This window comes from Bos grunniens, chromosome 21 (genome assembly GCF_055505025.1).
Source record: "Bos grunniens cultivar Pamir isolate PY7600 chromosome 21, Bosgru_T2T1.0, whole genome shotgun sequence".
In the NCBI taxonomy this organism is placed as follows: Eukaryota; Metazoa; Chordata; class Mammalia; order Artiodactyla; family Bovidae; genus Bos; species Bos grunniens.
The window spans coordinates 62,417,241-62,432,430 of NC_141185.1; the positions used below are offsets into that span (position 1 = coordinate 62,417,241).

Below are 15,190 nucleotides of genomic sequence, written 5' to 3' on the forward strand. Positions count from 1 at the left end.
CCATCGAGCCTGGCGCCATCAGCAGCCGGAGTCACGCCGGCCCTCTGCAGTGCCCCGGACTCCCTTAGCCTCCCCGGGGCCGCGCCCGGATGGAGCCAGGCCGCGCCTCCCCGCGCCCACACTGACCTCTGGCTCCCGTTGCGGATGAAGCCCGACGGGCACTCCTGCATGCATTCGCCGTCGTGGATGACGAAGCCCTCGGAGTCGCTGCTCTCGGCGTTGGGGATGTTGGCGCAGAAGTCGCGGTCCACGCAGCGCCAGCCCTCGAAGCGGTAGGTGTTGGGCGGGCAGCTGGGCACGCAGACGCCGGCGTAGTAGTAGTGGCGGCAGGCCACGCAGGCCGTGGCGTTGTCGGGCGCGCTGCAGCTGCCCAGGCACTCGGGGTGGCAGCACTCATGGGTCTCCGTACACGCCCGCTTCCCGCACGCGCTGGGGCACACTGTGGGGACAGGCAGGGTGTGAGGCCGCTGGGCGCTGGGGCCCCCACCCGGCACCCCCAAGCCACCAGCCACCCGCCGGGGCCCCAAAGCTTGAATCCCCAGTGTTACATGTTGAGAATTTCGCTGGGGCAGGGAGCAAGTACTCTGCATTTCGAGCCAGGTGAGCAGGGTTTAACATCCAGCCTCTACTAGTTTACTCTGTTTGGTCTTGGACGAGTGCTTAACGATCTCTGACCTTGATCCTCTTTCTCATCTACAAAACACGGTAGTAGCCCCCATCTTGGAAGGTTACCTGTGGCATGGGTGGTACCCCGGAAGCACTATGTGGACCGTACAGTTTATTGTTACTTTAGAAGCCATTATATGCGCTAGTCAATCTGCATTTTGCATGTGTTCCTTACTGAAATATCCTTAACTATTTCTGATATCTGTAAATATCTTTAAATAGTGTGCAGAAATGCTCATTTATTTTTAAAACATTAAAACTAGTATGTGCTAAAGATGATACTATAGGGGTTGACAAATTAGCTTTAGAAAGTTTGTATCTGCTTGTATCATACCAAAGGTCTCACCCCAGATAAACAAGGATATTAACATATGCATGTACCACAACCTAATAGATCACAGAGAAGCCCCCATGTCTGATGGTTTTTCTCACATATAAGATGGGTGGGCAGTGTCTCCAGCCCAGACGACCATAAGATATCATTACAAACCATCTCCTGTGAGCCCTTCTACGTTAAAGATAAGTGAAAGGAGTATCTAAAAAAGCCAGAGAACCACAATTCTTGTCCCAAACAGATGAGCTGGCATTTATTTCTATAACAATGCCATAAGGACCACACTCTAGGGGTGTTAGAGCAGTGTGCCTTACTAGCAAAGGTGCCTTACTAACTCTCTGTTAGCCTTACTAGCGAATAAAGTGCAAGTCAACAAAATGTGAAATCTGGTTTGCATTATCTGCTTCCTACTTTTTCCATGAGTTGGAAAACACAAAATTATTTAAATATGTAGATTACTGACTCTGACATGCATTATTTAGTAAAGCTTCTATTACTGTTTTTCTTTATAATAAAAAAGATGAAGAAAATCAGAAATCAGATTAAAAACTACATTGACCACCTAGTCTGCCTGTCCACAATGGCACTTTATCTGTACCTCCGTGAAGACTCCCCCACCAGATCATTTTCTATGCACGTGCATGCACACACAAATGTAAACATCTATAAAAAAGGATCAAGTCATTCTAAAAGCATTTTTTGGCATAACATACTGTGAATTCGACAATAATTTAACAGCTGCATCACATCCCATGGTATAGTACATCATAAGTTGTAATCAGTTTTCTATTAGACATTTCATTTATTCCCAACATTTTATTAGGACAATGAGCAGTCAATCTTCATGAGAATTCTTAATTATTTCAATAGAATCAATTTCCAGAGTTAGCCTTGCTGGGTTGAACTGTCCTCTGGGAAGTTGGTACCAATATACACATTTGGTAGCTGCATAGGAGTACCTATTTTATTGCCAAAAGGTGCATTTAAAAACAGCTGTCAGAACTTGGACGTTCAAATGAATACTGTCACCTCGGAAAAAACAAGTTCTTATGATACTGTCAGGCTTAAAAAAAATGTTTGCAGGTTTCTCCTCTGATCATCATCTTTTGACTGAGACAAAGAGGTGACCTTCCATTATGCATTGTTATCTCTTTTGGTAATAGAACCTTGATTTTTAATTGGGCATTTTGCCACCTAGCTAGCTATAACATCTCCCGGCCGCTCCTGTAGCTAAAAGCAACCTAGGTTCTAAGCTAATGAGTAAACATTGAGTTTACTCTAGCTAGTAGCAAATGTTTGGGGTGGAACTTCCCAGAAAAGTGCTTCAAACAAAGGGGGCATGCCCGTCATCCTTGCTGGCTAGGATACAGGTGTAATGATTGAAGCTCAAGCAACCATACTAGAGCATGAGGTGACCCATTAAGAACAGTGCAGCAAGACCAAAGGAACTTGGTCCTTCACGACTGTGCAGCCAGTAGGCTGACCCTGGACTGCTTACCTCTAGACTTCTTTACATGAATAAGAAAGAAACTTGTGTCGTGTTTAAGTGCCTGCTATTTGTTAGACGCAACCGAACAAATCCCAGCTGAGAAGTGCCTTCAGAGCCATGTATAAGCAAAGAAGAAGACAGTGACTGTTGGTTTATGTCATTGTTGTTTACTAGAATTGCCTCTCAATGATTTCTGGCTGTTTCCAAAAGCTAATCTACCCAATCAATTACAAGGAGTAACTATCTCCAGTCACATCAAAAAAGCCTGTTGTTGTAGGAGTTCCTAAAATGCTGTGTCTATGGAAAGCATCATCTTGAAGCTGACACCACCAACTTGTATCTGCAGCAAATGCACACACAGAGGCCACACACTTGACTCTCAGGTATCACACTTGATCTAGTAATTACAGATTAAATGCCTAAGTTCAAAATATCCATTATAGAGGTAACTTCAAGGCCCAAGATCTAGAGAAAGAATAACTCTGCAAATCCTAAGTTCAGGTTTTTAAACTAAAAACAAGAGAGAATAAGACTACCTATCCTTCATTTAATCATCCACCTAGCAACTATTTATTGAGTGTGCACTGCAGCTGTGTGCCAGACCCTGTTCTTAAGGGGTGGATAATATACCAGGTAAGCACACGAATCAAGTGGTGGTACATAGCCTGCCTTGGGCATTTGGGTGCCCAGGAAGGCTTCACATAGGTGTGAAAGGCTGGAGCTGAAAGCTAAAAGCTGAGGAACAGATGAAATCATGTGTAAAAGCGATTAAGTGGCTGCGATGGGAGAAGTGGGTGCTCGTGAAGATGGCAGGGATCCAGTAACAGGTGATGCTGGGAGAGAGGAGAAGGGCAGCTCAGAGAGGCCTTGGGAGCCTGTCCAAGGCACTCTGGCTCAGTGGCGGACAGTGGGCATCACTGAAGATTTCGGGCAGGAGAACACGACGGTCTGATTTTCACGGTAGAAAGAGGTCGTTTGGCAGCAGCACAGAGGGTATGATGGCCAGAGGGGGCCGTGCTAGAAGAAGCGGGATCAAGCCAGAGGAGAAATGTTCTACCGTCCCTACCGAGTTCCTGTAATACAATCGATCTGTGAGGTTCACAGGGTTAAAAATGAAACTAACTGCAGAAACCATGCTCATTTGTCGTAGCACAGACCTGCCATGTTGAGCACACACTCCCCGTTCAGAGCACTGAAGGCCCCAGGGCTGCTCACTGGCCATCAACCACCACCAGGCTTGTGTTTGGAGGAACGAACAGTGGCTAAGAATATTATGCTCATCATCAGAGACTAACTAGGAACAATGTCTACTTGTAAAACCCTTTTTCCCTTGCTTACAATTTAAATAAAATGTTACATATCAATAAAATGATGAGTAGCAGACATCAATATCAAATAGGTATTAATGTAGTGCTAAAGACTAAAAGCATTTAAAAGCATATAAAAATGCCCTGGGTACGCTTAGACTCAAACACAAATGTTGGGCATTTCCAGTACGAGAAAGAGAAAAAAAACCTAACCAAGTATCTGTGGCTAATGTTTTGCACTCTGCTCCCTATTGCACCGGAAATGGCATCTCTGGGCAGTGGTCCTCTGCAGCACACGCCCCTCTGGGGGTGCACTGCATGGAACCGCACCATTAGTCAATTCCTGCCACAGCAACACACGGGCTAGGGAGGTAGGGTTTTGTTTCAGCAACGGGAGCTGCCTCAGAAGGAATTTCGGTAAAGCTTAAATTAGGTAAAATCCTGTTCCTAGACAGAACAATTCCTCTTAAAGGGATCACAAATTGCGACCATAGATCTTCCACGGTACATCACGCCACTGTGCACAAACACATATCAAATACTTTGGGGGAATAAAAACAGGGTGTGATGGGGAGAGAGAGAGAGAAAGGGGACCATTTGCTGGAGGACAAACTCAGGGGTGGAAGCCAGAGTTCCCCTGGCTGCAGCACGATCCACGAGGGCTCCGGGAGGCAGGCAGGAGAACCCGCGGAAGTTCAGGATTAGAGAGTCCTGGAGCCAGCCCCAGAAGCCCGCTGTAAATTTTGCCTCATCTCAATGTATATAAATATTATTAGTGTTCAGGACTATTAAGGGATTTCTTGAAAAGCCCCGGGCAGTGTGTCTAGCCAGCAGACGATGGCTGCTCCACGCGAGTGCCAAAACTTAAAATTTAGTACAGTTACCAAATTTCCAATCACAGAGCTATGGGAGAAAGGAAGGAACGTCTTCCTTGGCTTCCATGAATAAGGAGCACACCTGGCGTGATGAAAGGCATTTCTGCCTCTAAGAATAAAAGGAAAATGGAAGGTGCTATAAACCAACAAATACACGCAGGGGGAAGCGAGTGGATTTTGCCCGTGAGATCTTTCTGGTCATTGGAATTTTTACAATGACCAAAAATAAAAACAAACGCCTATGTAAACTGTCAAGAAAGCTTACAACAGGTCCCACATCTGCACTGAAAGGATTCGTTCAGGGCCACAATCCCATAAAAACAAGGTGTTGCGCTTAAAAGCTCATTTTCTTCTTTTGGGGGAACAGGAAAAAAGTCACACACATCAACCTTTAACTCTCTCCTTCCCTCCCCGGAGTCCTTGTATTTATTAAATTCTTTCTAGGGATTTTAAAAACGTTTCTTTCTTTTCTTGCCAATAAACTCTTTAACAATCTTTACTTCAGAGAAACTTTTACAAGCATATTTTGGAAGAGAAGATGGAGAACTCAAGTTCTTCACAGAAGAAAAAAATGGGAAAGGGACCACTTAGTCACACGAGTTTAAAAAACACAAACATTTTATCCCAAATAATTTCAAAAGGACAGAACCAGTTCGTGGACACTGAAATAAGGTTAAGTTTCTGTATCAAAATCCAGACTAGTGTAGAGTTTTCTAAGGTATTTCTGGGTACCCTAAGGGACATACCGCAGTTCCCCATAAAAAGAGGGTGCCTTTCCTAAGAGACAAGCATCACTCTGCACTAAGGTGAATGGCTGCTAACTCCAGGAAAGCACACTTCAACTTCCCAAGTACATCCGGGAGACATGTGGTCCAGAGAGTGTGTGGTTTTCCTGCCTGGCCAGGAGAGGAGCTGATTCCACCAGACACCATGGGGAGGGGAAGAGAGGGAAGCCCCAGTTGCGTCTGCTGGACTCACAGCAGTGCCCCATTCAGCATAGCCAGAAGCCCACCCAAGGCCTCTCCTCCAGAGACCTCTGAGCCAGCTCGCTGGGAGGATGGGTAAGTCTCCTTTGACCGTTAAAGACATCAGCCAGGCCCGGTCCTGCAGGTTCTGCAGGTAAGACAGCCCAGCTCCTGAGGACGGCAGCGGGAACACGAGAGGGGCAAGCGAAGGGCCGGTGAGCCCTGGCAGTGGTGCAGACAGAGGGGCAGCAGCACAGATGGGGAAATCCTGGGACTGCGTGGATGCTGTGCCCTGGGGCCTGGTCAGCGGATGGACGCAGCGGAGCCCGGCAGGACCCGGGATCCGCAGGCCTCCACCTCCCACGGGGCCCAGCAGCGCCTAGAGTCCCTGAGCCTTTCTGATACCTACGTTCTCTTAAAATAGGCCGCTCACATGGATTTCCGTATATTCACCTGTGAATTCTGGGCCCCACATTTCTAGTCTTCCCTGCTCCACTCCTTAATAGACCTAACACAGAGCTCAGGCTTAAGTAAGGATAATAATGCATCTACAGGATTCCTCTTCTAAGCCTCACAAGTGATCCCAAGGACCTACAGGCGAGGCTGGGCCTCACTGCTTCCTCTTTGCTCATCAACTCAAGCGGCACGAGTTGAGGCACGAGGGCAGAAAGGCTCTGTCCTTTCTAAGGGCATGCACGGCCCTGCCGCTTTGGAGCTCCATGCTGGTCATTTCAGCCATGAAGGTGGGTGAGCCACCTTGATGGGATGTCCCAGCTGGACTGAAGAGTGTCCCATCTCCAGGAGCCATGAGGGACTGCAGAGAGGGTCAGGGAGAGCCCGCCTCGGGCCAGGGGGCCACGGCCTTTTATCCTGCCAAGTACTCTTCCCTCTCTCCTGCCTTTTGACCTCAGGCACACACTCCTCCCCACCCACCAGTCCAAGAAGAGAAACCATCAAAGGGGTAGAGAGGAGAGGAGCCGCGAGGCTTCCCGGGCTCAAGATGAAGCTGTCTCACCCCGGTGTTTTAGTCTGGAGTTCTCTAAATATGTCAGCTAGTGTGGAAAAGTAGGCTTACACAAAAATGCTAAGACTCGTGAAATAAACCTGGCACAACAGTGTGTGAGCTCCACTCACACGCATATGTATGCACGTGTATATGTATTTACAAATCATACATACAATGAGTAAAGCACAATTTTCTCAAAAGGAAGATAAGAAGAATCTGTCTTGACCGTCTTGAGAAACTGGTACCAGAAAACTCCAGAGAATCACTGCCTAGAAACCCCAGTTCATTTCAGCCGGCTTCTCTGCCTGGAAAACTGTAGCCATTAAGAGGAATCAGGTGGTAACCCTGGTGTCTGAAACATTCAGAAAGAAGAGCTGCGTCCCCTCTAAGCTTTCTCTTCTCAAAGCCAAAGAAACCACCTCCTGTGCAGGAGAAAACATTCTATCATCATAGTGGCCAGACTAAGAGACAACGTAATGGTTAGAACCTGAAGATAACTTCAGTTTCTCTGTTGGAAGCATCAAGGGTAGCATGAGCACTGGAGCATGGGGAGGGCACCCAGGGGCACGCAGGAAGATCCCCAAACAGAGCTCTCAGGAGCCTGCAGAGGCTGGTTAATAAAGGGAGACCTCGGCTCCTGAACCGATAAATTAGTGAGCCTGCAAGTGCTTGTTTTCTCCTGAGTCCAGAGTGCACAAAGGAGTTCCTCCTTGCAGTCTTTCAAGGGGTTTTCAAGACTCAGTTTTGAGTCCTCTTCCTTCCGAAGAGGAAGGGCCCTGGACTAAGCATCTTTGGGTCAGCAGATGGACGTTCTGCAGCACCAAGGCACACAGAGGGGGCAGGAAGTGATACACCTCCCTCCTCACCCCTGCCTTCCCGTCAACTGTCTTCTCCAGCCTTCACTCCTTCCGAGGGGCCAGGAGGTGGCTTCAGAACACGCAGGAGCAGAGACCCTCCTGTGGGAAGCTCCCGGAGCCCTTAGATCTGCCCCAGTTCAAACACACCAGGGCTTCTGCTGCCACGTTCTGCCTTTCATCAAGCCCCGATCCTCAGAGATGAAACAAAGTTAAGAGGCCATCATCCCGTGCGTGTCTGAGGCACTGCTCTTCAGAAACCTAGGCGAGCCTCACAGCAGTGCTGCAGGGAGCTCTTCCTTAGAGAAACTGCTACTGCCCAACCACACCCCGCTTGACCAAGCTCCTCCTCACCCCCACCCAGGATGCGTTTTCCTACAGGGCGCTCCCCCAGGCCTCGTTCAGGTGTCTGGAACTCCTAATAGCCCTGGACAGTTGCTCAGTCTCAAAATTCCAAGGTTGTGATCCTGGCCTCCTCCTGAAGGCCATACTCAAGCCACAGTTCATTCAACATACACGAACATCACTGCTCCTTAACACCTGTCCACAACCTACCTAAGGCTGCAGAAGCAGTCTGAACAGCTGCAGCACCAGGGCACTGAGCCCAGCGGCGGTCTTCCATGACCGAGGCGGCACACTTGAGGGCTTTCTGTATGCCCTTCAAGGTAACTCCCATTGTCCCACCCAGCTAGCTCATTCCGACCATCTAACCACCTAACGCTCCTGTCCTTTCACAATAGCTGCTGGAGTCTCTCCTACATGAATGCGCTCTGAGTCTAAACACAGGACTCAACCTTATATATACTATTTAACTTAATGTTAACGATCACATGGGGCAGTAGCATCATGCTCATCTGTAGATGCCCACATGGAAGCACAGAGATTTTATAACGTTCCAGGGCCATTAACCATCCAAGTGAATAACTATCAAGCTGGAAACCTGGGCTTGGATCCCAGATCTATCTGACTGGGTGACAGGCTCTTCCCCTGCTCTGCTCCATGCTGGCACGAAGTTCTCGCCAGGCTCTGCTGTCCAAGAGCAAAAGGCTAGGGGGCTCTTCTCATGCCACTTTTCTCTGTAAGTTGGCATCCACCAGGAAAAAATAAACCACCAGTCTCAACATCCTCTTTCTTCCCCTTAAGGTGAACCACTTAGTCTGGAGGAAGGACAAAACATGAAACATGATGCTCTGGAGAAGGGTCAAGCATGCAGGTGAGAGTAAGGATGATGTACCCACTAAGCATTCATTATTTATTTGGTGTGTGCGTTAAGTCACTTCAGTCGTGTCTGATTCTCTGTGACTCCACGGACAGTAGCCCGCCAGGCTCCTCTGTCCATGGGATTCTCCAGGCAAGAATACTGGAGTGGGTTACCATGCTCTGCTCCAGGGGATCTTCCTGACCCAGCGATCAAACCCATGTCTCTTAAGTTGTCTGCACTGGCAGACAGGTTCTTTACCAACAGCGCCACCTGAGAAGCCCTGTATTTATTCAGTTCAGTTCAGTTGCTCAGTTGTGTCTGATTCTTTGACTGCAGCACGCCAGGCCTCCCTGTCCATCACCAACTCCCAGGGTTTACTCAAACTCATGTCCATTGTGTCAGTGATGCCATCCAACCATCTCATCCTCTGTCATCCCCTTCTCCTCCTGCCTTCTATCTTTCCCAGCATCAGGGTCTTTTCCAATGAGTCAGTTCTTCCCATCAGGTGGCCAAAGTATTAGAGTTTCAGCTTCAACATCAGTCCTTCCAATGAATATTCAGGACTGGAATATTCAATTAGGATGGACTGGTTGGATCTCCTTGCAGTCCAGGGGACTCTCAAGAGTCTTCTCCAACACCACAGTTCAAAAGCATCAATTCTTCAGCATTCAGCTTTCTTTATAGTCCAACTCTCACATCCATACATGACCACTGGAAAAACCATAGCTTTGACTAGACGGACCTTTGTGGGCAAAGTAATGTCTCTGCTTTTTAATATGCTGTCTAGGTTGGTCATAGCTCTTCTTCCAAGGAGCAAGCGCCTTTTAATTTCATGGCTGCAGTCACCATCTGATTCTCTATTAACTGGGTTACAGCAAATAGAACTCTCAAAGACATTCTTCTCTCTCTCAAAGGCTGAGCCCTGATGAGTCTATCAGCAGCCCTCAGTGCTTAGTTGCAATGGTGAAGCAGTGGCTCCTGTTGTAGAAGGCGCCTAGGGCATGTTCTGTGGGGCAAAGGCGACCACATATATAAGCAAGTGTGCTGTCAGGAGCCAGAGCAGCCAGACCCGGGGAGACTCGGTGACCCACAGAACCTTTTTCACCCAAACAAGTCTTACTCATGAGATTAGATAACCAGAGTTCACTCTCTTCGCCAACGCCTATGTCTCAGCAAGGCTCCAACCTTGGTCAGGAAAAAGAAAAAACAGGTCTGTGCCTTCCCCTTGGTTGGGCACATAAACATATATAATCTAAGATCACAGAAATAGCCAAGTTCCAAGTAGATCCCTACTGACTAGTACACAGGTAAGCTACGATGTTTGGGGATATGTTTCATACTAGCTACTAAAGGCATCTATGAGGATTTCATTAATGAGCAAAAGAAATGATCATCCACAGAAAGTAACACCGGACCCCTGTAGTCTCCAGGATCTAATATGCAGCGCTGAGCAGACTATTGAGAACACAGAAGAAAAAGAAAAGAGGCAACAAAGAAACCAAGAGGGAGGTTATTCAGGGCACCATTATTAAGTAAAAATGTCAAGAGCTAATTAGGAAGAGTAAAGAAAGAGCAGCCATCAATGCAGACACAGTGCAGGACTCCAATTCACAGCAAAAGCTAAGTGAGGAGCAGAAGGCAGGCCAGGAATCTTCCTTTGGCTAAACTGCTGGTTTTGGTTACTGTGGGTGCTGTGATTTTTTTTTTTCTTCCCTCACAATTTTCATAACAGCTTGACTGAAATAGAACTCATACACAATTTCACCCATTTAAAGTGTACAAATTGATGGCTTTTACCATATTCACAGACTTATACAAACATCACCCCAAAGAGGAAGCTGTCTACCCCTCCCCTGCCCCGCTGCTCCAGGCGATCACCGATCAACTTTCTGACTCTACAGATCTGCCTCTTCTGAACACTTCATACAAACTGAATCATATACTACACGAGGGGGCCCCCCGCCTCTGGGATCTAATGCCTGATGATCTGAGGTGGAGCTGATGTAACGACAGTAGAAGTAAAGGTGACAATAAATGTAATGTGTGAATCATCCTGAAAGCCCCCCCGCCCCCAGCCCAACATCCGTGGAGAAAGTGTCTGCCCCGAAACTGGTCCCCGGGGGCCCATGGCCGGGGCCAGCTCCCCACGGGATCCTCTGGGTCTGGCTCTCCCACTCAGGACGACACATTCCAGGTTCATCTGCGCTGTGGTGCATCAGTCCCTCACCCCTGCATTTCCTTTCCTAAATTTTGACTTTGGTGACCCGCGGGCGACAACGCTGGCCCCACAAGCCCTTCTGTTCCTGTGCAGTGAGAGAAACACAGGCATGGCGATCAGAAGCTGATGTTTCCATCAACTATTCGGACTCCAGGATCTACTCACAGTCTGGATCTATTCTAAAGGGAGAGAGACTTGAACCTGTCACACTGACTAGACTCTGTCATCCTGATAGTAGGAAATGAGAGGAGAAGCCACGCAACCTGTGGAGGAAGGGTCCCCCAGTCTGAGAGCCTCCTGCCGGCTCTGCCTGATGAAAACTAGGTGTCCTCACGATCCTCACCTCTGGACGAGGGCCTGGCAAACGGGAGTCGACGCTGCCTCTCAGAAAGGCCTCCGGAGAGTGGAAGCAGGGAAAAGGAAAGGAAGAAAGTCAGGTGCTAAGAGGGGAGGGCGGGCCTGACTTCCACTGCCTCTGTGTTTATAAAACAGAATATACTCTTTAGAAAATCAAACTATGCTAATGTACTCTGCTGCTGCTGCTAAGTCGCTTCAGTCATGTCCGACTCTGTGCGACCCCAGAGATGGCAGACTGCCAGGCTCCCCCGTCCCTGGGATTCTCCAGGCAAGAACACTGGAGTGGGTTGCCATTTCCTTCTCCAATGCATGAAAGTGAAAAGTGAAAGTGAAGTCACCCAGTCGTGTCCGACTCCTATTGACCCCATGGACTGCAGCCCACCAGGCTCTTCTGTCCATGGGATTTGCCAGGCAAGAATACTGGAGTGGGGTGCCATTGCCTTCTCCGTAATGTACTCTAACATCTTCCAAAGATTCCTTCTGCTGAACTCACATTCGAAGCCTGTATAAAAAATTTTTACAAATACGGACAAGTTCTAATAGGAGGAAAAACCAGGGAAAGAGACACGGAAGCACGGACCTGCCCCTGCTCTGGGGTCTCTGCCGGCTTCTCCACACGGAAGCACAGGGTCTCTCACACCCCTCACCCCTCCCTCCAGCTCTCCTTGAATCTTTCTCCAAAGAGGAGGAGAAACATCCCCACCTGATGAGGAGTTCTTCTGAGAGACTTCCCCAGTTCTGTGACCATCAGGCGTGAGCACACGAGGTACCTGCTGTCACAGACAAGTAAATGGACAGGGTGGGAAAAAAATATATATTCTTTTCACACACTTAAAAATTACTCCAAGTTATTTTAAATTTGGAACTGTTTGTATATTCCTTATAAGTTTATAAAACTCACACTGCCCCTCATGACTAACTGAAGAGGAATTGAGAGAGTAGTCTATATTTATAACTTGTCTGCTTGTGCGTGCTCACAGCCCTATTTCCACTCCCCGTTACTGTACACAGAGTTATGTGAGGTATTGTGGGCTCCTAAACTTTGCTGATTTCCAAACAAGGCAGGCCTGTGTCCCGCAGGGACAAATTGGGGGCTGTTTCATCCAAGTGGAGACCAAGCTCGGAGGGAGAGGCCTCCAGCTTTGTGGTTTTGGCTGCATCTCTTAAAACGGGGGTTAGGGTCCATTTCTGGGCAACTACACGCCCCCTGGTGTTGACCAGTACCACTGCTACTGATACGCTGCCTGCCGCACATGCCCACGAGCAGCTCCGTGCTGCACAACTGTGGCTACACTCCCCTGCTGCCTGTTTACTTTGGTAGAAACTGCTGGTCCAAAAGGTGCGACGCTTCAACGAAACATGAAAAAGCCCCTTTCCATACGCATAAATATTTATGTCAACATAATTTAAATGAATCAACTGAAGGCAGCCACTCGCAGGGAAACTACTATTTAGAAACCAGCAATGTTTTGGATACAGTATGTCAACATCGGAACCGCTCCCCAGGAGACAGTGATAACAGAACACGTGAGGTCGCCGTGGAGGTAGATTTTTACAGTCTGTGTGGATGGAGACTGGGACACGCAAACCCGCACACGTAGATGAGTTATGCTGCAGCCTCTTGTTAGGTGTTGGACAAGTCCCTCCAAAGCTGCCTCCCTGGGAGCACACCCATCTGGCCGAGGACCTCACAATTTTGCAAAGCTCCCTTGGAAACCTCTTTTGAAAAAAAAAAAAAAAACTCTTCTGGGGATCATAGTACCATTCTTTGCTACAGCCTCAAGGTGGGGCACGTCTTCCTAAAAAGGGGAAAATGATCCCTAATTACATTTTTTTCCCCTTTCTTTCCTGATGTCAGAAGGGGAAAAAGGCATCTCCGCTCAATTCTCTGGCTGCTAGTAAGCTTGGGTCCCTTGGGTCACCTGGATTCCACCCTCACCCCCACCCCACCCCCCTGTAGTACCTCTTGAATGACCGGTCTCTCAACATCTTTGGTCCATTTTCTTCTTGGGAGCTTAAGTTCTGAGCGCATAAATTTAAATTTGTTTAAGCCCTTGAAGCTGTCTATGCTTTTTAAACATAGCATTGTGCTTTGCGAATTTTTTTAGGTGACTAGAGAGAAAAATGCCTGCCCACCCCTCCCCCTTTTCTGTAATTAAATCTACCCAAGGAGCATGAATAACAACCACTACAGATCACAACCTTCCAGTGATTTATTACCCTCCAGCCTCTCTGGTCGTTTTTCCTTTGATCTTGTTACTTCCTGGTGGCACACTTTTGGACTTGTAAACATGTATTGTGGAGTATATTGTTATGCTAGAACGCCACATTATTCTTTTCCGTTATCTAATCTGATTGCTGGCTCTATTTCCTGGAGTTAAATTATTTTTACTACTGTTGAGAAACCACAAAAGATCCACCAGACTTTCAAAGTACAGTAGACCCTGTTATAGGGAGAGAAGGAGGAACCGGTGTCCCAGGTAGTCATATGTTCTGGTTAATGGAATTACCACACAAACTTTATGAGAATCACTTTTTGGAGAACTGGACACACAGACACCCCCAAATTTGCAGAACTTACATTTAATCTATCTCATGATTCCAAAGTGCCATGAAAAAGCACACAAATGTAGAATGTTGGCATGTCCTTGCAAAGATTACCATTAAACAAAACCTACTGTTCTCACAGAATTCTGTTGGCTCATATTTATATTTTGTTTAGTTTTTATTTTTTGTGGATGGTGGGACAGCACATTTAATAAAAATGTTATGAACCTGGCCAGAATGCATGCAAAGTGCTAAGATTTCATACTGATAACCAATTGTGTTAGAAACTATCATTTTCTCCATTTCAACCGAGAAAAACCCAGATTCAATACTTCAGAAAGGGTGACTGAAGGATTCTGAAGTTTAATAAGACTCCTCCCCATTTTTAAAACACTAAGAGTTGAGATTTTGGGGTTTTGCTCTCTTTCATAAATAACAGGTAATACTTGGTTCAACTCAAGTGCCGTCACAGGCATGTCCTGCACACACGGCTAACTGACAGTGTTTCAGTTGTAAATCCCCAACAGAGATGGGCTCACAGGTGTCTTCTGCCTTTTCCTATTAATTAATAAAACATCTGAGAGTGAATTTTTATTTGCTCTCTGAGCCATTAAATATCTAGTATCATTTTTCCCTTGTATCATTTCCGATTTTTTGGTGTCTGTTTTCCCCCAGAGTGTTATCCAGATTATAAAGTGAATGGTTTTGCGGGAGGCCCACCCAACATCACTTAGGGCTCTAAGAAAGCTGAAATCTGAAGCAAAATATGATAGAGCTTACTGTGAGCTCTGAAATGCTGGGTGGAAATTCCAGGGATTTCCCTTCAGACACTGCCACTCATTCGCCCCGCCATCATGGCAAGCAGCCTGCCTGCCAAGAGACAACGCACAGCAAGCCTGGCTTGTGCCGGGAGGTGGGTGGCTCTGTCTCCCCCTCCTGTTTGACTGTTTGAGCAACCTTTCCTGCATCCCACGTCTTCATCTTTCAACTGCCTCCTGAACATTATCTGTTGTATCCTACAGTCTGATTTCCAGGGTTCAGAGGAATCTGCTTTGAAAGATGAAACAACTTAACACTCAGGCTAACTTTATCTTAAAAAAACAAGCAGGGCAAGGCAAAACGTAAATGAGGCCCCAAACTTGGAAATCACATCCGAGGATCATTCCTTCATTCTGCCCTTGGCTCCAAGACTAAAGTAATTTGCACAAAAAGTCCATAAACATAAAGGGGTCCAATTGCACTCAGGCTCCAACGAGTGTGCCTGTGACGCACACGTTTGGCACACGGCGGGAGTGTGCAAAGCATGCCTGCAACGGAAGGGGTCAGCAGGGAGCTACTTTCGGAACACAGGATTCTCCTTCCCCAAGTAAA

General features: G+C 47.4%; 1 protein-coding gene across 5 annotated transcripts in view; it reads right to left on the reverse strand.

Annotated features, from left to right (window-relative positions):
* IGF1R (insulin like growth factor 1 receptor) overlaps window positions 1-15,190 on the reverse strand; it is a 306,038-nt gene that overhangs the window by 65,631 nt on the left and 225,217 nt on the right. For all 5 annotated transcript variants that reach the window (XM_086365379.1, XM_086365380.1, XM_086365382.1 and 2 more), the window contains one exon: window positions 127-439. In XM_086365379.1, coding sequence (XP_086221505.1) covers window positions 127-439 — 313 coding nt within the window. The remainder of the gene's footprint in view (window positions 1-126; window positions 440-15,190) is intronic.